At 42.3% G+C, this 22,238-nt stretch overlaps 1 protein-coding gene across 1 annotated transcript in view; it reads right to left on the reverse strand.

The window, feature by feature from the left end:
- lamb1b (laminin, beta 1b) overlaps nt 1-21,198 on the reverse strand; it is a 39,421-nt gene extending 18,223 nt beyond the window's left edge. The window contains exons 1-19 of the mRNA XM_051951846.1: nt 21,041-21,198; nt 20,421-20,593; nt 15,845-15,980; nt 14,059-14,132; nt 12,115-12,303; nt 11,972-12,035; nt 9,968-10,170; nt 9,493-9,613; nt 8,778-8,966; nt 7,328-7,504; nt 6,154-6,266; nt 5,989-6,068; nt 5,478-5,613; nt 5,233-5,391; nt 4,239-4,372; nt 4,027-4,147; nt 2,350-2,536; nt 1,021-1,164; nt 691-922 (exon numbers count right to left, since the gene is read on the reverse strand). Of these exons, the coding sequence (XP_051807806.1) occupies nt 691-922; nt 1,021-1,164; nt 2,350-2,536; nt 4,027-4,147; nt 4,239-4,372; nt 5,233-5,391; nt 5,478-5,613; nt 5,989-6,068; nt 6,154-6,266; nt 7,328-7,504; nt 8,778-8,966; nt 9,493-9,613; nt 9,968-10,170; nt 11,972-12,035; nt 12,115-12,303; nt 14,059-14,132; nt 15,845-15,980; nt 20,421-20,593; nt 21,041-21,074 (2,666 nt within the window). The 5' untranslated portion in view covers nt 21,075-21,198. The remainder of the gene's footprint in view (nt 1-690; nt 923-1,020; nt 1,165-2,349; nt 2,537-4,026; nt 4,148-4,238; nt 4,373-5,232; nt 5,392-5,477; nt 5,614-5,988; nt 6,069-6,153; nt 6,267-7,327; nt 7,505-8,777; nt 8,967-9,492; nt 9,614-9,967; nt 10,171-11,971; nt 12,036-12,114; nt 12,304-14,058; nt 14,133-15,844; nt 15,981-20,420; nt 20,594-21,040) is intronic.
- Nucleotides 21,199-22,238: the final 1,040 nt, after the last annotated feature.

Genomic DNA, 22,238 nt, shown 5'->3' on the forward strand with positions numbered 1-22,238 from the left:
ATGGGGGTTTTCTAGTTATTCTGGCGTTGGCTACGGCCCACAGTATCCTGTGTGAAGGTTCAATAAGCCAGCAGAGAACCAGATAAAGTCTCACTCATTCATCACAGAGGGTCTCTACAATATGTTGACCTGTTTTTACAACTTGACCCATGTTGGTCGGTGTTTGGCCCTGTTCTGAGTGTTTTATTCTAATTTCACTTCCACGGAGACAGTTTTCTTTTTCTTCCAAGCATCAGAAGAGTCTGACTTATACTGGGAGCCATAATGAAGGACAAAAAGTTAGTGAAAGTAGCACAATCCAAGGTGGAGTACAACCAGAGAATGTAAATAAAGCTGTCTTATAGCGCCACATGACGACATATTCATCCGCTCCACTCGTCAACTAGTTCCACGTAACCAGTTCCGGCATAACGATGAAACGCTCTAGGTTGAGGACATCGTGAACTGAGGATCTCCTGCATTTGTTTTGTTTGCAGATTGCAGTGAAAATTTAAAGGCAGTGGCATGTGTTGTCCATTTAAATCGGTTTATTTCAACTCAAGGTAAAGAAGACTTAAAAGTGCAATCTGCCTTCAAATGTTGTAGAAGAATCTTTGAGAGTGGTGGCTGATGTGGTTTTAGCAGATACAAGCATCAAATAGTCAGGAGAAACTGCCCCAGTGCATCAACCAGGGAGACGACCTTTCGTACCTCTCACAGTGGCGTCCGGTGGTGAAGTCTCTGCAGCCTTGACACTCTCCAGTCTGAGGGTGGCAGTACTCGCTGTGGCCGTTACACTGGCATGGCCGGCACTGAGGGAAACCCCAGAAACCCGGCTTGCACTGGGAACACTGTCGACCCATCGCCCCCGGGACACACTGACACTGACCGGTCGATTCGTGGCAGAAGGCGCTAACCGAGCCCCGGAGGTCACACTCACAAGCTGGGGGTGAAATCAGCATCAGGAGGGAAATTAAACAGAAGGTCATGATGTACTGTAGGTATCAGACTATAATTTGTAGTGACTTCTCCCACACTCACGTCTGCAGCCGGCGGGGCTGAACAGGAAGGTAGCCGGAGCACAGTGGTCACAGTTCCTGCCCACAATGTTGGGTCGACAGCTGCACTGACCTCCACTGGGATCACATATGCTGCTTAGAGAACCCTGAGGGTCACACTGGCAGGCTGGGAGATGACATAAGGAGAGGTAAAGACCAGTGGAGAGTGGAGTAGAAAGACCTTATCACACCACAATAAAAGGTTTATTGTGGATTGTTCTGGTCTATATTTTGATATAAAGTACCTCAAACCACATTAGAGACACACAAAACATCACTTTGGAGAAACAAAGCAACCTCAAACAGATACGACAGTACACCAAACGGAGACAAACGACCTATAAATGAGGACGCCAGACGACCTGAAAGAGACAGAAAATGATACTAAAGGCACACAAAATGTCACTCGAGTAACACAAAACAGTCCCAACTACAAATGAGGTAATCCGAAAAGCAAGCAGAACAACTTCAGTCACACAAATAGAGAAGAGACAGAAAATATCATGGAAGAGAAACAAAACAATCTCCCATAGACGCATAAAAACGTCAGACACAGAACTACCTCAAAGAGACACAAAACATCCGCAAAAAGACACAAAACAACCCCAAAGAGACACAAACAACCCCAAAGAGACACAAAACAACCACATAAACACAAAACAACCACAGAGGCACAAAACAACTGCAAGGAGACACAAAACAACCACATAAACACAAAACAACCACAAAGGGATATAAAGCAACATAAAATAGCCAAAACATCACTCAAGAAACACAAAAGAACCTCAGAGACACACAAGAGACTCAAAATAACCTTAGAGAGAAAGAAATCACACCATAGAGCCACATAAAAACACCAAAGAGGGACAAAACGACCCCAAAGAAACACAAAATGGCCCTCAAAAGGTACAAAACAACGCCTAAGAGGCCCCAATACCCAAACCTATTCCAGTGAGACACAAAACTACTTCATGAAGATACAAAACTACCACAAATAGACACTATTTGACCCCAAAAGGATAAAAAAAACACATCTAAAGGACACAGCCAAACCAAAACGTGCTGCTTGTATCAGTTCTTCCTCATCTTTTGTATCAATACACGACTGGTTCACAGTAAATACCAATAAAACCAGAGCGTCTGGTCTTATTTTCCACTAATTTCACCACCAAAGGCTGCAAAAGGACGTGGTTCAGAAGACAAGATCTCAAAGAGAACAAAAATCCGTCCAGAAACCATAATTTCTGATGAAGACCCACTGTCTGCCCCAGAACCAACAAACATTCTCCACCGTGATGTTTAACATTCGTACCCATGGCTCCTTTGTGCAGCAGAGCGGAGACGCTGAAGATGTAGTCATTGCAGATGTCGGTCATGGGGCTTTTGATGACGCTCTGGCTGCTCTCCAGACATCGGTAGCGCTGGAACGTATCCCACGCTCCTTCACCGTCGACCCCATGGAACATGTCCAGCTCCCTGACTCGGGGCATCAACACCAGCTGGAAAGAGAGACGAGGGTCGGGAGGGAAACCATCGTAAGCAAAGTACTTTCGGAAGAGCTCTCCAACAACTGGAACGCGTCCAGAGCTTGGATGACCATGAAACTGTGCTGTTTGTAAAAGCAGCCGCTTTGGATATATGTCCAGTTGTGTTCACTCATGGACAAGAAAATGTACATGAAGACCTCGAAGTTTAAGCAGCACCGTGGGAAAAACACTGAATCACCGAGCTCAAACTTCTGGTGCTAGTGATGATTCAGTCGGGCTGAAGCTACCAGTTTTGTAGAAACCTGTTAATCTATTCAGCTGTGGTCAGTTCTCCATGAGGCTGAACAACCTACAAGTATCTTTAAAAAAAACTGTCATGAAAAAATATGTACCTTAAATTTTTCTTAAGGATTCAGTTTATTTTTCTGGTTTACCTCCCTTTGATCAAAGGATCGTCATTGACGTTGGAGCAGGAAGGTTTCCAGGTCGTGGGAGGAAAAGGGCAGCATGATGGAAAGCACCTCATGTCTTTCTATGTTGACTCCGGCCTCCTGTAACTCCCCATTTACCCACTACAAAAATAAAGCTTTTTGGAAATGCGCACCAACAGTTTGCTTACAGATGGCGCAATCAAGCACAGAAGGAAAAAAATAGCCTCCCAATAGTTAGTCATGGTGGGGCTGGAGGCCTTGACCGTAGCACAGGAATCATTAAATCAGAGGATTGCCAAGGAATTCTAGAGCCAAATGTGCTACCCAGTGTAAGAACATTGGGTTTGCGTTGAAGATCATGAGTTCTTCAGCAAGATAAAGACCCAAAGCACACATCCAAGAGCAAAGAAATGGTTGAAAAAGATAAAATGGAGCCAGCAATGAGTCCTCATCTCAATCTCACCAAAATCTATGGCATGAGCTGAATTCTGCCATTGGGGGAAAGAAATTCTGCAAAGGAAGAGTGGGAGAAAAGAGCAGCTGAGAAGTGCAAGAGGCTTCTAGATGCTACAAGAAACATTTGGAGGCTGCCAAAGGGTGTCCAACCAAATGTTAAGGATTGGTGCCTTTATTACTGTCCATGCCATTTTTTCTATTTCCTCTTGGAAATTACAACATGTAAGTTGGAAAATAATATATTTTGATAAATTACTTTGGTACATTTCCATTTATTTCTAAATATATTGTACATATTATGCAAAAAATGAAAAGGTGCTGATAGTGGTGACCAGGACCGGACAAACCTGTGGATGTTTTAAAGCTTAGCCAAATTTGCGCTTCGGCCCTGATCCCTGCTCTTATTGTTTAATGTTCAGCCCACTATGACTGAATGAGTGCAGCATTTAACCAACGATCTCCCTCTCATGATTTTAGTAATTATATTCTTAACTTTTCAAATTTAGAACAACTAGCGGCACAGCTTTCTCAGTGCGACAGGTCCTTTAAAGATATGCAAGTGGTTGGAATGAATGTCGTAAATGAACAATCTTTTTTTGTGTTTGTGTAACGTACCGAATCGATGAGCGTGTATGGACTCTGGACGTCGGTGACTGACGAGTAGAGCGGCAGACTGAGTCGTACCGTGTAGTTCAGTCCTTTCTCGAAGCACACCGGCCTCACCAGCAGCACATGCCTGAAACACAACAGAAAGAGTGTGTGTGTGTGTGTGGGGGGGGGGGGGGCGTTGCTATGGAGACAGACAGCATTTTAAGCTATTGTTTTACCTGGATCCAGGTGGAAGAGAGATGGACTGTTCGTCTCCACTCTGGATGGAGTTTCTGCAGTGACTGGAGTAGTTTGGAGGGTTGAAGACGGGGCGCTGCACTCGGACGTTCACCTGCTCCCACTGCTCTGGTAACTATTGTTTATAAAGACATACAGCACAGATGCTGTTTCTGCATTGTTTGTTCTGCTGCAAATAAGTTAAATTAGAAGCACAAATATTACCTGCCTTTTTCATGTGATATTTATTTCCCAGTCTGTCCATGGGAGAGGAGCTCAAATAGATCGTCAATGGACTTTGTAGAAAGACGAAACCTTTAAAACTAGCTGAGATTAAAAAAGAAAAGCTTCACTTGCTACAGAAACTACACTAGTTTTTTGGGGGTTTTTGCATTTATGAGCCTGAACCTGACCAACCCCAGAACATAATCCTAACTCCCACAGAATGGTAGGCACTGGACATGAGGGCATCACTTCATCCGCCTCTCTTCCCTAATGCCACCATCACTCTGGAACAGGGTAAATCTGGACTCATCAGACCACATGAGGACCTTCTTCCATTGCTCCAGAGTCCAATCTTTATGCTCCCCAGCAAACTGAAGCCTTTGTTTCCCATTTAGCCTCACTGATCAGTGGTTTTCTTAGAGCTACAGCTGTTTAGTCCCAGTCCCTTGAGTTCTCTTCGCGTTGCTCATATGGAAATGTTCTTACTTTCACTACTAAACATAGCCGTGGGTTCTACTGTTGGTTTCTTACGATCATCTAAGAGTTTGTTCCTGGAAGATGATGGTTCTCCACTATTCTTCAGGTTTTAATGATGCGTTGGACGGCTCTTAATTCTGATTTTAGTAGTTTAATCTCCTTAGTTGTTTCCTTTGCTTGATGCAGGCCAATAATTTGACCCTTCTGAGACAGAAACATCCTTTCCATGACCACAGGATATGTCTTCCAACATGGTTGTTTCAGACCAAGACATAAATCCTTTGTGTCTCTTACCTGTGGCTCATATCGTATAAGGATGTCATAGTCCATGGACTCTGGGATGTTGTTGATGTTGAAGTCTAGATAGGCTCCTTCTGGCACGTTAACAAATCCCATACCAGTCCATGTAGGACTGCGATCCAGAGGATAAGGCCTGGGTACCACCGTCACACCCTGAAGAAACAGAAAGACATCCACAAAGCTGGAGCCTCCATGTCTGAATAAAAGGCATTGCTGCATGGTGTGATGGTTACACTCACAGGTCCGTGATTTGCGTCCTCGGCTTCGTAAGTGTAGTGATCCAGAGTGATGAAGTAGAAGCCGGAATCCACCTCATCGCAGCGGCGTCCAAACATGTGCTCCCTGCATTCACACTGTCCTGTATGAGGGTCGCAGCTGTGGAGTCGGAAAGGAGGAACTTTGTACATTAGTTGGTAGATATCTCCATGTATAACAGCTGCCTTTTAACTGATCTGCCTGATACTGGAAGAAGCTGGATGATGCTTTGACCCAGTTGTCTTATCAGTTTGGTTCTTGTCTCAGTCAACTCAAACCTTATGTTTGCCCACTTTATCTGTTTCCAAAACATCAACTTCAACAACTGAAATAAACTGAATCACTTACTGATACAATTTGTTATTTGTAAGTAATCTCTTGCTAAACTAGTAATGTTTACTCCTTTAGCAGCAATAATAGTGATAACAAACCTCTATTGTAGCAAAGAATGGAAGTTAAGAGCACACAAGGGTCAATGCTGTCAGTTCCACCTACTTGTTGTTGACGGCTCCGCCCTGGTCGCAGTCACATGGTCTGCAGCCGTCCATGTCGTTGGACAGACCCCAGTGCTGCGGCTGTAGTGGAAAAAAACAGCCGTTTGTGAGTCAAACATAAACACAGAAGAAAGAGCGTCCAAGCCAAGCCTGCTCTGATTCATACCAGACACTGATCACAGTTGTGTCCGTCAACAAGCCGTTTGCAGAAGCAACTTCCTGTGTCTGAATCGCAGGAGTTTCCTCCCGGCAGCGTTCCCAGCGGGTTACAGGTACAAGCTGCCAAAACACACAACCAGACAATGAGGCAGCAGATGCAGTCTGTCCGACTGTAGAATACTGTATGTTTACGTGTGTCTACACTGTGGATGTTTGTGTCTGGGTTCTAGTCAAGTTTAATTTTAAGCTCTTACTTACACCAAATCTCTATTTTTTTTTACCTCAAAATTCTGCTAATTTGCTGATTATGAATGTTGAAGTTAGACTATACTTAACTGGACACTTGGGCCTCCATTTGGAATAAAATACATCTTTTAATAGATGATACAGTTTAAAAGATTTAATGAGTAAAAGCCCAAGGTGTAAACAAAAGAAGAAGGTTAAGTACATCTAAAATAAGGCTTCATTCAGACTGGTTTAATTGGTTCAAACTGGACTTACTGGTTCAGATTAGTTACTTCATACTGGTTTTATTGGTTCAGATTGGTCTTACAAGTTCAGATTGTCCAAACTCCTCTAGATGTATATATACTGATGGGGAATATTAATTTTGCACAGATTTATGATACGTTTTTGCCATTCTGTGTCTCGTTTTTGTCTTTTTGTCTCGTTTTTGTCATTTCGTGTTTCGTTTTTGTCATTTCGTGTCTCATTTTTGTCATTTTGTGTCTGTTTTGTCATTTCCTGTCTTGTTTTTATCATTTTGTGTCTAATTTTTATCATTTGTGTCTCGTTTTTGTCATTTTGTGTCTCATTTGTCGTTTCCTGTCTCATTTTTGTCGTTTTGTGCCTCGTTTTTGTCATTGTCATGATTTTGTTGTTTCATGTCTTGTTTTTGTCATTTTATGTCTTCGTTTTGTGTCTCATCTTTTTCATTTTGTGTCTCGTCTTTTTCATTTTGTCTCGTTTTTGTCGTGTCCTGTCTCGTTTTTGTTGCTTTGTCTCGTTTTTGTCGTGTCCTGTCTCGTTTTTGTTGCTTTGTCTCGTTTTTGTCGTGTCCTGTCTCGTTTTTGTTGCTTTGTCTCGTTTTTGTCGTGTCCTGTCTCATTTTTGTCGTTTTGTGTCTCGATTTGTCGTTGCAATTTAGAAATGTGGGATTTTTCTATCTATCTGAGACTTACGCAGGCAGCCGTCTGGTCCTCCTCCCAGTCCGTAGTATCCCTGTCTGCAGTGGTCGCATCGTTCTCCCTCCACACTGGCTTTGCAGCGACACTGACCTGAGATCAGCCCAGCGGCCACATCGGTCCGGGAGTCGCACAGTCCACCCTGCAGAGACCCGGCTGGGTCACAGTTACACGCTGTGGAGACCAAACGGATGGTATTAGCGGGGCGTTCCCACAGCATGTGAGTGGATAAAAATATTCTTGGAGATTATTGTGTTTGCTTTAGGTCATGAGATAAAACGGTAATGTGTCTTTGATTAGAGCAACGAAAAGGCATGACTAAAAACGAGTAAACGAAACAGACACAGTGTTCATGTAGCGGCCTTGAGCTGCAGAGATGAAAGCGTGCAACAGAAATCTGTTTCCTGCCTAACATCACTCCCCCAGATTCTTTTCATCTCAAACTTTTAGTCTTCAGCCTCAACTCTCATCCCAACAGACAATAAATTAGACTTTGTGCAGCTTCCTTTTGAGCCACAAGTGAGCCAAGAGTTTATCATGATTTTGTTGCTTGCAGAGAGCTTAAAACTGAAAGGGTTAATTGCGTTTAAATCAGAACGTGCTCTTCAGCAAAGCAGACATTTAAGGCTGAGATTGTCATTACAGAAATGCTCTGAGCGCCCAAAATGGAGGGGAATGAACCACTGGGGAGCATTAACATTCGCACAAAATTTATTACACGTCCTTTTAGTAGATGCAGGACTTTTTTTAATCTTATTTGGCTGAAATGTTTTCCTTTTCCTGTCCTTTCTGACCATTTCATAACCAAAAATGTCTGATATTTAAAGAGACAAGAGCAAAAGTAACAAAACTGGTTCAAAAATTGTTTACATATTTTGTCAATTCTTTGACTGGAAAAATTCCTGTTTGCAGAAGGAAAAAAAAAAAAAACAAATCGGGACTTTTCTGGTGTATAAATGGAAGTGTGGGCCTCAAAACCACTGGAACCATTGATGTTAATCCTGTAGTGATCATGAATATACAAAGGTGAAAGAATTTCTATAAACTGCACCTATGTTGTATGATTATGAAAACATAAAAGATGTTTTTAGACCAATCACTGGTCCAGTAAGTTACCAAAGAGCTGCACAAACCAGTGTGTAATTTAAAAGGTGAGTCCTAGAGGGAGAGATAAACCCAGGGGTGGCTGTGTTTCACTTTACAGAACTATTTCCATTTGTACCCAGCACTTATAGGAAGGTAATTACAATCATGCTGTAACGACTGCTTTTCACTACAAAGGCTTCACACAGTTGGTGCGTGCAGCTCCAGATGGTGCTCGTCTACGTTTGCGAGGGAGAAACAAGTCGTCGGACGCAGTTAATGATAATCATACTGAGCGTCGGGGACCATAAAGTGGTACCACGCTGCGTTTTCATCAGTCAGAGGTTACGTGGGGGTGACGTACGTTCACAGATGTTGGGGTCCCTCAGGTCTCGGTTGGGGTGCTGGTAGAAGAACGGCGCACACTGCTCACACTGTCGGCCCACCGTGTTGTGCTGACAGTCGTCGCAAACGCCTCCGCTGACATTGGCGGTCGTCACGTAGACGGCCAGGTCGAAGTGACACGACGTGGAGTGCTGGTTGCACTCGCACTCTGAGAAACAAAAGGGAAAAAGTAGGATGTAAGGGTGGCATTTCCTTTCAAAACATGCATTGTAGTTTATTTTTAGGAATAGTGACGCATTTCTTTCTCGTGTTTTAATCTCATTGTCATCAACTGTGCTGCAGCTATCATTTTCAATATCTATAATCTGAGTTTTATCTTGATTTGTTAAATCAGTTAAGTTCAGGTTCCACATTCAGCCCAATCTGACCTCCAGTGAGCAGTAAAGTCACAGCATAAAAACCGATAAATAACCACAACTCCAATTTTTTCCTTTGTTTCAGTGCGAAATACTACGTTTTGAAAATGTTCACATTTAAGGAATTATCTTTTTACAAAACATCATGAACAACCTGACATTTCTTAAGAAAAATAAGTTCAATTTCAGCAACATTATGCCTCAGTTTATCATTTACGCATTAAAACTTACAGAGCAGTGTTTCTACAAAGGAAAACAGCATTTGTCAAACTATTCCTTAGCTGTGCACAAAGACGACAGACTGATTTGTGCTCGTACTCTTGCAGGCGTGGGTGTTTCGTCCCTCCGCCGGTCTCCAGGGCAAATCGTGGTAAAAGTCCTGGCAGCGTTCACAGTTCAGACCCTCAGTGTTGTGGTTGCAAACACAGCGTCCATGGACCTGCACACGCAAAGAAATTCATACCGATTTAAGCATCATATGCAGAATCATGGTTCTTGGAGCCAGTGATGCTTTGGATTTGTTACTAAAATCATCATAAATCATCAAAGAAGAACAATCAGGTAACCTCAAACCTTTGTCCGTCTCAAAATGTCCACTTTTTTTTCAGGGCTACATTCACTGATGAAGACCATGAGATCCGATCGAAAACTCAAAATAAGCTAGTTACATGGAGGTTTGAGCTTAAGATCATCCGTTGCATTTTCATTTGATCATGGAAACCTACGGAATCATGTTTTTTGACCTTTCTTAAACGATCAAACAAACTCCAAATGTCTCCAGTGTTGGACGTACCATGCCCTCAGCTCCTGTCGGCGCTCCATCTATCGGGGCGCACTCGGAGGCGTGGCCGTAGCAGAAGCAGTTTCCACGAACCACCATGTCGTACAGGGCGTAGTAGTACTTCTCCGTCACCTCATCGCGGGAGTCGAGCAGGTTGTCTCCCAGCGTGTGGAGCTTGATGAACTTTACTCGCAGGTTTGTGATCTTCAGCATGTCTGCACAAACACACAGGAGAGACGATGTTTTAAAGGTTTACCACACAGCATTTTACCTTGGCATGCGTTTTATTCATTCTAAAGAAGCAATTTTAAGTACGAGAGGTTCAAATCCCGGACGAGCCCCCGCTTTTTACGACCCCTGCTGTCTCGGGTAACCAGACAGTAACAAAGCGAAACAATGCTGAATTCCAGAGTGATAGGCAGGATTTATTTTTAAAGGTGGTAACAAAATACAGAAAACAAGGGAGTTAAAGAACAAATGGGTGAAACAAAAGTATAACCGAAAGCGACCTTCTCTGTGAAGTTGATGTTACAAACCCGGGACAAACTAAAAGATAATAGATACCAAAGAAAAGGCGGCAGCACCTCTAACTAAAACTAACAAAGAACTCTCTCAGTTCTAGACATATGTAACTCCTCAAGACGCACAAAAATTTAATTGGCCTTATCTAAAACACAACAGGAAGTCGGCCATTTTGACTTCTGTGTCATATTTTGGACCAGTTTTTGCACTTTTTCAAAAGCTTTAAACTCAGAGTAACTCTGACAGATTGGCCAGAATGTACAACAGACATGGGTGGTCATGGGCGTCATAACTTCACTGTTCTCAGGAAATTTGACAACAAAGTGACTCTTATTTGTAGTGATTCAGAGCTCGAGGATGCCGCTGCAGTTCTTCGCACACCAACAGCGTTCACCACGTTTAACACGAGGCCTCTGCATGTGTGTATGATCGTGGAAATGCGTCTCTCTGTGGATGTAAGCGGGTGCACAAAGTCCAAGTCACGTCCACATGTGAAATTCTTTCCAGTCTCATCTCTGATCCCTACAGCCATGCTACAGCTACGCTAAACGTACAGGAAATCACCTGTAGTTACTTCATCTGGAGCAAATCTCCATTCTTTAGCATCCCACACACAGTCACATGACAAAGCGTCTGTTGTGTCTTGATTATTTTGAATTCCAGGTAGCATTTCATTTCATGTCATTTGGTGCTAATTAAGAAAATAAAATAGACAATGTTCAATTAATTAAAACCTAAAAATCTTCTCAGATGAACATAAAATTTGCTTTCAGATTAAGCTTGTAATTCATCGTAAAAGAAGAAAAACTTTACAAAAATGAGTTTTAAGCTACACCCCCTGTCAAAAGTTTTGAGACACTTTCTCATTCAAATAAATTAGGAAAAAAAAGTCTCAAAACTTTTGACAGGGGGTGTAAACTTTTCTTCCAAGGATATTCATATGGTCACTGTTGCTGTACATTATATAACTGTTTCTAGGATTCTTTTTAATATACAAAATACAGCCACTGTTTCTAATCTATTTTTGACACTAAAAGTTGGTATGATATATTTATTCCTACATTAATTGTTGGATAACTTTCTTTTTTTTATGGCTCGAAAACATGAAAATTTAAAGGAACACACAACAAAAAGATTGGACAATTGTGCCCAATTTAGCTTTGACAGCTCAATTCTTAAATCAGACTTCTTAAAAGTGTCAAAATACGTTAGATTATTGTTGTATCTAATTGTTTTAAATCCTAAACCTTTATTATTGACCGCTGGGGTTGCAAAGCTCATGAGATGTAGCCTCTGAATATATATGTCAAATTCAGTTATTAGAATCTCTCAGCATCATTTTATTCTATTCTTCTTGTGCATTACTTGATGGTTTTACCTGTAAAACCTGAAACAAGCTTCATATTTTTAGGGGTCAGAAGGTACGAACATTGAGAGGTGGTAACCAAGGCCATAAACTCAACAGTAGTTGGTGGTAATTTAGAAGCAGCTTACTCTGTATCCTCAGGCTGTAGGGGTCCTCAATCTCGAAGGCAGGGTCCAACACCCGAAAGATCACCTAAAGGAGAGAGAAAAGTTGAACCCCCAAACTTATAGAAGCAGGTTGTCTGAAAAAGCATTTAAAAAAAAAACCTCACCTCTCCCTCTGTCGATGGTTCGATGTCCGAGTATCGGGAGTCACAGATGATGTCGTCCACTTTGACCATGGATCCAGAGGAAATGCCAGGGAAGGACGTCTCGCAGTTGTAGGCAAAGTAGCGATAAACCTGCCACGATTTCCCAAAGTCCATGGACCGCTCAATGATCATGGCAGCTGGACGAAATGTCTGTGAGCAGATGCAGACATCGACATTATTGTTTGTTTATGCTATACCAAGAAAACCTGCAATTTGGTGATTTTCATTAGCCGCAGAGCATAATTTCCATACATGTAAGTTTCCTTGTGATTAATTGAAGAGACCGGATGGATGGATGGATGGATGGATGGATGGATGGATGATAGGCAGGTAGATGGATGGATGGTATATGGATGGAAGATGGATGGATGGATGAATGATGGATGGATGGATGGATGGTATATGGATAGAAGATGGATGGATGGATGAATGATGGATGGATGGATGGTACATGGATAGAAGATGGATGGATGGATGAATGATGGATGGATGGATGGATGGTATATGGATAGAAGATGGATGGATGGATGAATGATGGATAGATGGATGGTATATGGATAGAAGATGGATGGATAGGTAGGTAGATGGATGGGTGGATGGATGGATGGATAGATAGGTAGGTAGGTAAATGGGTGGATGGTTGGATGGATACTAGAAATTCCCCTAAGAAATTGCTAAAATCAAAGTTGTTAGGAAATAGTTTAACAAAATTAAATATAGTTTTTAACAATTCCTCATTTAGATTCCCTTTTTGTGAAAGGATGTCCACTAAATGGCATTTTCTTACTTTTTGTTTTAACTGCTGAAAAACAAGCACCTTTGATGCTTTTTCCGAGTCATGTTTTTCTCAGAAATTCCTGAAATTCTTTCAAATAATCACTAAATATGTGCATATATATTTTAGTAATCCAATTTTGTTGAAATGAAACTTGAGAACTTTATAATAGTGATAAAGTTTCAGCTAGTAATTTGATCTGCACTCGCCCACATTAGTGTATGTTTAACCCTTTACTGGGCAAGCGATCATATTTGATAAACTTCCGCACACATTAAATACAGCCTGTGGTTTTCACTCTGTTACACTACATCGTGGCATTTGACCAATCAGCAGAGGCCTGGAACGTATCAAACTTTTTCTTTTCTCCAAAGTTGGACAAAGATGGACTTGCGGCTCAGTCCTCTTCCAGTCGAAACGTCAAAACCAACCATGATTGGTTGATAAAACTCACACATTTTACGGTGGAGTAGTTGTGCTAAGTGATGCTATATACATTTTTTGGAATGTTTTTTTTTTTTTTTTTTTTTTACCACTATTGGCCAAGGAACCAATTTCAACATGAAAGTTAAAATTTTGTCACAAAAGTTAAAAAAAAAAAAGAAAGTCGTATGTCCTCCAAAAACACTCTGGGGTTGAAATTTTGAATTTCAAAGTATTTTTGATGAGCATCCTTTAAAGGGTAATCCAGAATCTGTATAAATAAATTATGACAAACCCCTAAACTTTAGCAAAAAACAACCTTAAGTCCCGACAGTACTGTAAAGGTGGTGGCTGAGGGTGTTTCCTGCCATGTAGCACAGAAAAAAACAGCCGGCTGTACATTGCATGTGTCTCTCTGAATGCTTGAACCGTGATGTAGAGCTGTAATGTTGATGAAAGGCCTGACGGACTCCAGCTGGCCGTCATCACAGCAATGAGAGGTGGGCAACAGTTTCACGAACTCATCCTCCTCGTCTTCCCATCGCTCTCAGGAGACCAGGGCGATTTTCAACAGTCCTCTGCCACAGCTGTCCGACGCTGTGTTTGTCTCCATGCCGTGAGCGTGGAGTATTTGTGTGATATATGCTGTATATATTCCTTTGTGTGTGTGGGTTTGTGGGAGTGTGTACGAGAGATAAACCAGGCACCTTGAAGGTCATGATGAGGTGCGTGAAATGAAACTCGGCCTCCAAGTCCAGCTGGATGGTCACGTTCTCCACACCTGCAGCAGAAAGGAAACAACAGGAAATTAATCAATAAAGCCCTTCTATTTCCATGAATTTAAAGCGTTAACACACCCTGGATTGGCTCCCTCACACACTCAAACTCTCCATTTACAGACTTTTGTTTAAGCAGCCGACACATCCTCAACTCCGCTCCATCTATGTGTAAATCTCATTAAGTCTGTGAGTAGCTACCCACTGAAGAAAAGTCCTATTTAGCAAAGGAGGAAGAATTCGACCACCAAGAAAGGCAAACCATCTGGAGCGGTTGCACAACTTTGAAAAAAACTCTGAGAGGCTTTACTAGCGGTCCTGCTGGGCTGCCCCTAGCAGCCATGGAAAAGCAGAATTGTCAACAGTTAGATTGTGGGTTGCAAGGAAATTTACACGCAAAACCAAAGGGGGAATCCAGTGATTAAATAAAAGCAAAATGGAGTGCCGTATAAATAACATGTTGACAAAGTGTCAGACCAAATGTGACAACTGCGACTCAAACATTAGCAAGCTAACTGCAGCTCTGTTAATTAGCCAGCTCAGTTAGCGATGCGGCAGAGCAGTTCAGCACGTTCAGAGCACGTTCAACAGAATGCAAAGTTTCAGTTCAGTTCATTTAATTATTGAAGCAGCAAGTGTCACATCAGATGCACTTCCCACATCCCACTCACTGTTTAAAACAAGCTAATGTTAGGTCTGTCAGTTAGCTTAGTTACTTAGCTGTGCAGCAACTTGCTACACGTGGCATTTAACTTCCATTATTAAAACACTTCAGATGAGTTTAACCTCAACAATAGCAGCTCAAAATCCAAGATGAGGAGGAGTGGGAATTAGGAAATCCCAAGTGAAGCCATTGTGTGTCTGCAGCTTCCTGGTGTTTGAGATCCATCTGCACTGCTGGCTGCTGCTACCGCTGCATGACTCACACCTCTGACAGATTCCCACCAGTCTGCAGGAACACTGTGTGCACGAATGTGGGAGCAGAGAGGGCAGGATCTGTTAGTCTGCATGGGAACCTGCTGTACTGTGATTTATTTCAGGAACCAAGTAATGACGTTATGATGGACATTCATGGCTTTCATTTCACAGTGTAATGGTTTGGAATAGCGATTGGCTCAGAACAACCCAAACTAAACGTGCATATTTAAACAAACAAGACTGCAGCAGGCTGTATATCTATTAGACTAAATTTATTCATCCTGTGGTGAAACTCGGGTAAGCTTCCTGCCCTCCAGCAGTGGAAACGGGTTACTAGTTGTAAATTTAGTGCTGGATCTGGCAAAACAAAGTGATTTCAAACTAGGCATGCAGTTTCACACATAAGGGATGAGCAGATCATGGTGCTGAGAGTGAAACATGTCATTACAGATTCTCACAGTAACAGAACCTCTCAGCTATCACACTCCAGCAGCCCTGTTTTCTCATTACAGCCTTCCTTTTTCTCCCACTTTACAGTCCTGTATGTGCTCAAGTGATGACACACAGCTGTTTCCTACCTGCACACCTGTTCTCCAAGCCCCGCCCCTGAGGCCAGCTCTGATTGGCTTCAGGCTGAGGCTCTGTGATCTCCTGTCTAGTCATTACTGAGCTCCGTTCCCATGAGAACGGCCTCGGTGGAAGCTCACACGCTACTGTGCCGTAAAGCAGCAGGGAACAGGAAGCCCCGGACAGTTAAGCCCACTCTGTTTGTTTCTCAGGTGTGTGTTCTTCCTCTCACCGTTCTCCGACTGCCACCAGGTCTTGAGGCGGTTCGGGGCGAAGGTGGTGACCACGTTCTCGATGGTGTGGCTGACGGTGTGGCTGTCCTCATCGTACATCTGGCTGGAGTCACACACGAAGCATTTCTTCTCCTCCTGATGGACACAAAGCGTTAAAGGGTCAGTTTTCCATATTGTTAACATTCCATGCAGACCGAACAAGAGTTTGGATTTAAAAGTCCATAGTTTTTACAGCAACATGAGCCTAGTTAACCCTGTATATGTTATTCTATTATATATATATATATATATATGTCAGGGTGGAGACTGCGATTTGGTAGAGTTGGAGTTTGAGTTTCTACCAGTAGAGACTGCGACTGGAGTCTCTACCAGTAGAGACTGATTTTACTGGAGATTAAATTGGGCTGAATGTGGAACCTGAACTAGAATGAGTTTGACACCTCTGATCTGATCTTTAGTTCTTCAGTCCTTCAACACTGCCAGGCCGTCACTAAATGCTCCTTTTTTGTTGCTTAGTAAAGGTTTTGCAGAGTGAAATAACTTGGAAGTGTCGAAGTGGCAGCCGTGATAAGAGCTGCTTGGATTCTAGAAGTGCATAGCAAAGGCGCCTCCTTTCTTATTTCCTGTAGCAGAAGATTTACTGTTCAGTCCTTTACAAAAGCAGCAGAGATAATCTCGTTCCACAACTCCTTTTGGACGCCACATTCACATCAACGTATTTATTTAGCCTTGTGTAGGTGCAGTTGGATCATCTTAGTCACTTCCTTTGTCATTATGGATGTAAAGGATCACGTTTCCTTGACTTTTTTAGGTGTATTTTTACTCTGACTGCCACGTAAATGAGTTTCTCTAACACCAAATTATTAAAACACATCTGAGAAGAAGAAAGAAAGAACACATTCCAATGTCCTGAGCCCACAACAAAATGAGCTGACCTTGAACGCAGGCAAAGTGGTCAGAGAATGCAACAATTTAAACTAAATTTCTGCCAACATGCATCATAGGTCTCCCCAAAACCCGATCATCAGCTGACTCTCCAAACCTGTCATGAGCTGCTTCACCACGGTGTGTGTGGTCAAACTCACAGGCTTTGTTTGCAGTCAAACCCTTTACAATCTCTGTTTTTGGTGGATCGGTTAATCTTGTGATTTGAACACTGTTGGGAGCAGAATGGCTCCTTCCAAGCGTATCGATGCATGAAAGGCTCACAGAACCTCCCATTTTTTTCTGGATTCACAAACTGAGCCAGGAGAATATAGGACTTTTGCTTTGATGCATATATCATCAGCACAATTTACTAGCATGGTTTTCACTCTTCTTAAGGGTTAGCATCGTCATGTTTTAGCTTGGGCTGCACAGTGGATCAATGGTTAGTACTGTCGCCTTGCAGATAGAAGATACCTGGTTCATGTCTCGACCTGAGATCTTTCTGAGAGGGAGTTTACATGTTCTCCCTGTGGATGCGTGGGTTTTCTCTGGGTATGGATGGACGGACGGATAGATGAACGGATAGATTGATGGATGGATGAAAGGATGGACAGACGGACAGATGGATGGGTAGAAGGACAGACGGACGGATGGATGGATGGATGGATGGATGGACAGACGGACAGATGGATGGTAGAAGGACAGACGGACGGATGGATGGATGGAAGGATGGACAGACGGACAGATGGATGGGTAGAAGGACAGACGGACGGATGGATGGATGGATGGATGGACAGACGGACAGATGGATGGTAGAAGGACGGACGGACGGATGGATGGATGGAAGGATGGACAGACGGATAGATTTTGTAGCTTTTACAATTGTACAATTACTACATATATGCAAACAAACAGATAAAACGGCCTGCTTGGACAAACTCTTCACTCTATTTTCCAACAGCCTCTTGACATCTACCACTGAGGTTGAGGAAGTCGCCATAATTTATCCAGCACATATAAAACAGCACACATTGAAAATGCTGTCCAATAACAAAACATGTTACAAACTCACCTACAAACTTTAAATATTGAGGATACAATATCATTGAGAAAAGTCACCCCCAGAGAACACAGATTCCCTTTAAACCACAATCTAAATGTCTGAGCTTCTGCTAACTTTGTGAACAAAACGTCCACGTGCCATTGCAGTTTGTCCTGTCCTACTCAATGACTAACAAAAGGTAAATACATGGCGGCATTGATGGAATGTCTTGCATGTTTCTGGTAGATTTTAGGTTCTATTTCTCTAAAACCAAATGATTAGACTCCCTATGATATACTTCTACTCGATGCTTTGGCGCGGTATCCATCAGATTCATTCCCTTGTATATCGTACACTACCAAAACACTCCTCGTCTTCTTGCACTACCTCTTCAAAAACATGGATTTCTCACTGATTTCTCAGATCTGCATGCTGCTCTGGGTCAATGGGAATATTGTCCTTGCAGCCGCAGTGAGTGGAGGCCCGTTGTTTTGGAATGAGACGCATATGGGTGAAAGTTTGAGGTGTTCAGATACTTTCAGCAAATCGAAGGGGAAAGGGTGAAGTTGAATTAATGATGCATAGTTTATATCATGTTGCTGGTGTGTCTGTTCTGCGTCTGTTTAACAATGCATTGACTGCCCATGGGATCTGCACGCCAGATGCTCTGGCATGTTCACGACCTAAACTATGACTCACACGCTACTAAATGTCACAATTTTGCAGCGTGTGAATAAACAAGGCAAGTTTCCCAATTTCACCGAGCCACAGGCCAACTACGTCTGTGTTGAAACATGAGTCCAGACGATTGGCTCCACTTAGCGGGGTTTAGTGAAAACAGAATTAAAACTCCACTGCTTTCGTCGGACTTCCTCCCTGCAGCTCATGCTTGAGGACTGTGCTCATCCCAAAAAGCCCCCACAGTGCGTCTCTTTCATAAAAACACCATTCACACACAGAACTGGCTAAAGGGTGTTTGATAAGGAGAGAATATCCCCTGCCTCGCCCCCGGTCCTCATACACACAGGGCCGGGATTGTGAGGAACACAGTGCTTTTATTGTGGATGGGAATGTCTGAACTCCCACCCGACAAGACAGCAAACAGACACTGTACATGTGCATGCTCCCACACACACACACACACATACATGGAAACCAAGCAGCCTGATGGACTTAAACACATTTAAAGAGGCTTCATTCCTGCACAGACACCAACTGACCCCAGCGAGCATTCATAAGGGATAAGTCATAAAAATGTCATCTTCAAGGTGCTGCTACATTTTATCACGCTTTAATGAATTCTGGACTCACACAGAACTGACCCACTTCACGACATCTCCAGAGGCTTTTTCTGCCCCAAGTGATGAGCAAGTCCAAGGAATTACGAGAAATTATAACCTCATTTATTTATCCGTACATCCACCCATCGTCTTCCATTTATCCGGGGTCGGGTCGTGGAGGCAGCAGATGAAGCAGGTCATTCCAGATGTTCCTCCTCCCAGCAACGCTTTCCATCTCTTCCCAGAGGATCCCGAGGTGTTCCCAGGCCAGATGAGATATATAATCCCTCCAGTGAGTTCTGGGTCTGCCCAGATATGTTTTGTTTTTGCTTCAGCACTTGTTATTGTTTAGTTGCTGATGTGGTCAACTTGAAGCTGTTGAGTGCATTAAAATCCTCCAAGACAAATGTTACAAAGTGGTTCCTGGAGTTCTTTCAATTATGCAGATATTCATGGAAAATACTGAAATGTGTTGTGCTCATCCAGCCACAGAACTTTGATCCATATTTTACATGAAGAACCATTTTCAATACTGCCTGCTGTTGCTCTGTTTTTTTCTGTTTAAGCTCAATGTTTTTTTTATTATCCCTTAATGTTATCTCTATAATAAGATTTTAAATGGGCAAAATGCTCTTAATTTACACCAGAATGCAGGAAATAGGATCAATAATTTTTAAAATTTTCACCCAGACCCCCCGTCAGCATCACACACAGACCAAATGTCAGTCTAAGGTCTGCTCACAAGTTGGCAGCCCTGAATTATTGTGTTGTGAGCAAAAGTCATGGCCACTGTGGCCTAAAACATTTAAAGTATCTCTGAATAAATCTAAATCTGTCCAAAAAGTGGAAAAGCAGTTTCTCAGTTTTTGTCAGCTGTTTGTGAAATTAAACGTTCACTCACATTCTGTGCATCTCCTGGATGCACAGAATGTGAGTGAACGTTTAAGCCCCCCCTGTCCTTAAAACCTAGTGACGCCCCTGGTTTGGATGCTTTAAAATTAGGAACAAAACCACAGCCAAGGTTTCTATCAGGCATTCTGTCGTTCACTCTGCTCCTGAAGTCTCTAAAAATCACCTTTATTTGAGTTGTTTCCCCATAACTAACTCATTCCTATGACATCCCATGCAAGTATCATGCAAAAAATAGATATTTAAAGGAGTAAAAAGTGACGAATGAAACAATATCAAGATTTCAAAACTGCACCACAGTCCTCAAGGGTTCCATAAAACTCCCGCAGCTCACCAGGCTGCTACCAATGGAAGCTGTTTTACCTCAATCTCACGCAGTTTTTTTTTTTTTTTTCTCAGCATCAGTTTGATTCTTACCTCCAGATGTCCAACGATGCAGAAGCGCTCCGGCTCGTAGAGGCCGCAGGTGGAGGAGGCGTTGAGTTTGTGCGCTCGGCCGATCAGGAGGTCACCGGTGGCCGGATAGCAGCTGCCCTCTGTGCAAACATCTGAAAACTCAGGCAGCAGTGCCCTGACAGGACTCCACAGGGCTGCAGGGAGGAGAGCTGCTGTCAGGGACATGGCAAAAACTAAAAACCTTCACTGCAAACGACGGGGAAGCCTGGAACTTTACGCATGACGCATGATCTGTTTGGTTTCAATTAAAAAGCCCAGAAGCAGAACGGCTTGTGTGGCCGCTTTATTTAAATCAGAATCACATGAAATCCTTCTTTAGGAGGGAGAAGAAGAGGTCAGCTGTGGGAAACTGGCACATGGAGGGTGTTATGTAGCTCTTGAACTTTACTGCTGCCGCCTTTTGGAACAGAATTATTTCTGTTTTGTGGGAAAAACTGTGAATAATAGTTTGCATATGGCTCTCATTACACGTGTTTGCTGTTGGGAAAGCATTCTGCAGGGTGAAATTCCTCCCAGGGAGCACTGAGCAGCACTTTAGCAGATTTTTTTTTTTCACAAATAAAATGAAAAGTTCAACTCACCCAAAGTGGCTAAAACGCGGATTATGAGCGACATCTCCGGGAGCGGCGCTTTGACAGCTCGTCCAGGATGTAGACGGTTCCTCCTACAGCTCAATGTCAGTGTGAGGAGTGAGAAGTCAGAGAACCAGAGGGAGTTTTCTTGTAGAAAGTCCGCATCCCACCAGCTAACTCCACCCCACTGTCATCAGCCGACACACGGAGTTCTGGAAAACAAGCCTACCCTCTGCTGGAAGGGCTGGACACAACAACTAGACAGGTTTGTATGCAAACATGTTGTGTTTGCTGCTCATATTATGTTTTTTTATATAGTGGTGAGTATCTCCAAACACATTTTCAGGCAAATATGCTGTGGTAGAGGAAGTATAGAGACTTGTTGCCTCAGTAAAAGCAAAAAAAAAATACTCGGTTGTGTAAAACTCCTGCTGTCAAATTCTTTAAAAAAAATCTAAATGATAAAAACGAGACACAAAAAGTGGAGCAGGTCATGTGATCTGGAATTAACACACTTCCCTGAGAGGTGTTTTTTTTTATAAAGGGAAACTTAATTGAAAGTGATACAATTTGTTATTTTCCACAAAAAATTTGATATATTGCCAAAAAAGAAATATCTGTCATGATTATCTCAACTTAATAAAAGAACACAATCACAGCAATGTCTGAATCAGCTCATTTTATTATTGTTTAGCTCATTAGAAGGTGGTTGTTATTAAATTTGGACGGTTATTTAGTTGACGTTTTAATGATGTCCGGTCATTTTTTTTATTAATAAGTGATTGTTTTCATAATAAATATTTATGGAATTTGTAAAGATGTGATCATAATGAACATAAAAACTTGTTTTAAACTTTTAATAAATGCATGCAAGATATATTCCATGGACCCTGACAAATTTCGAGTCATTTTCAGCAAGTTTTATGTCACCTTGGATCTTTTCTCATCATTTTGGATCTTTTATGTGTCTTTGGGATAAATTTTGAGTCATTTAGGACAAATTTTAAGTCATTCTGAACTAATTTTCTGTAATTATGGATCATTTTCAGGTCATTCTGAACAATTTTTCAGTCGTCTTGGACAAGTTTTGAGTTCGTTTGGATAATTTTTTTTGTCATTTTCAACAAGTTTTATGTCAGCTTGGATTTTTTTCTCATCATTTTGGATCATTTTGTGTATTTTTGTGCATTTTCAAGTCATTTAGGAC

This window comes from Acanthochromis polyacanthus, chromosome 1 (genome assembly GCF_021347895.1).
Source record: "Acanthochromis polyacanthus isolate Apoly-LR-REF ecotype Palm Island chromosome 1, KAUST_Apoly_ChrSc, whole genome shotgun sequence".
In the NCBI taxonomy this organism is placed as follows: Eukaryota; Metazoa; Chordata; class Actinopteri; family Pomacentridae; genus Acanthochromis; species Acanthochromis polyacanthus.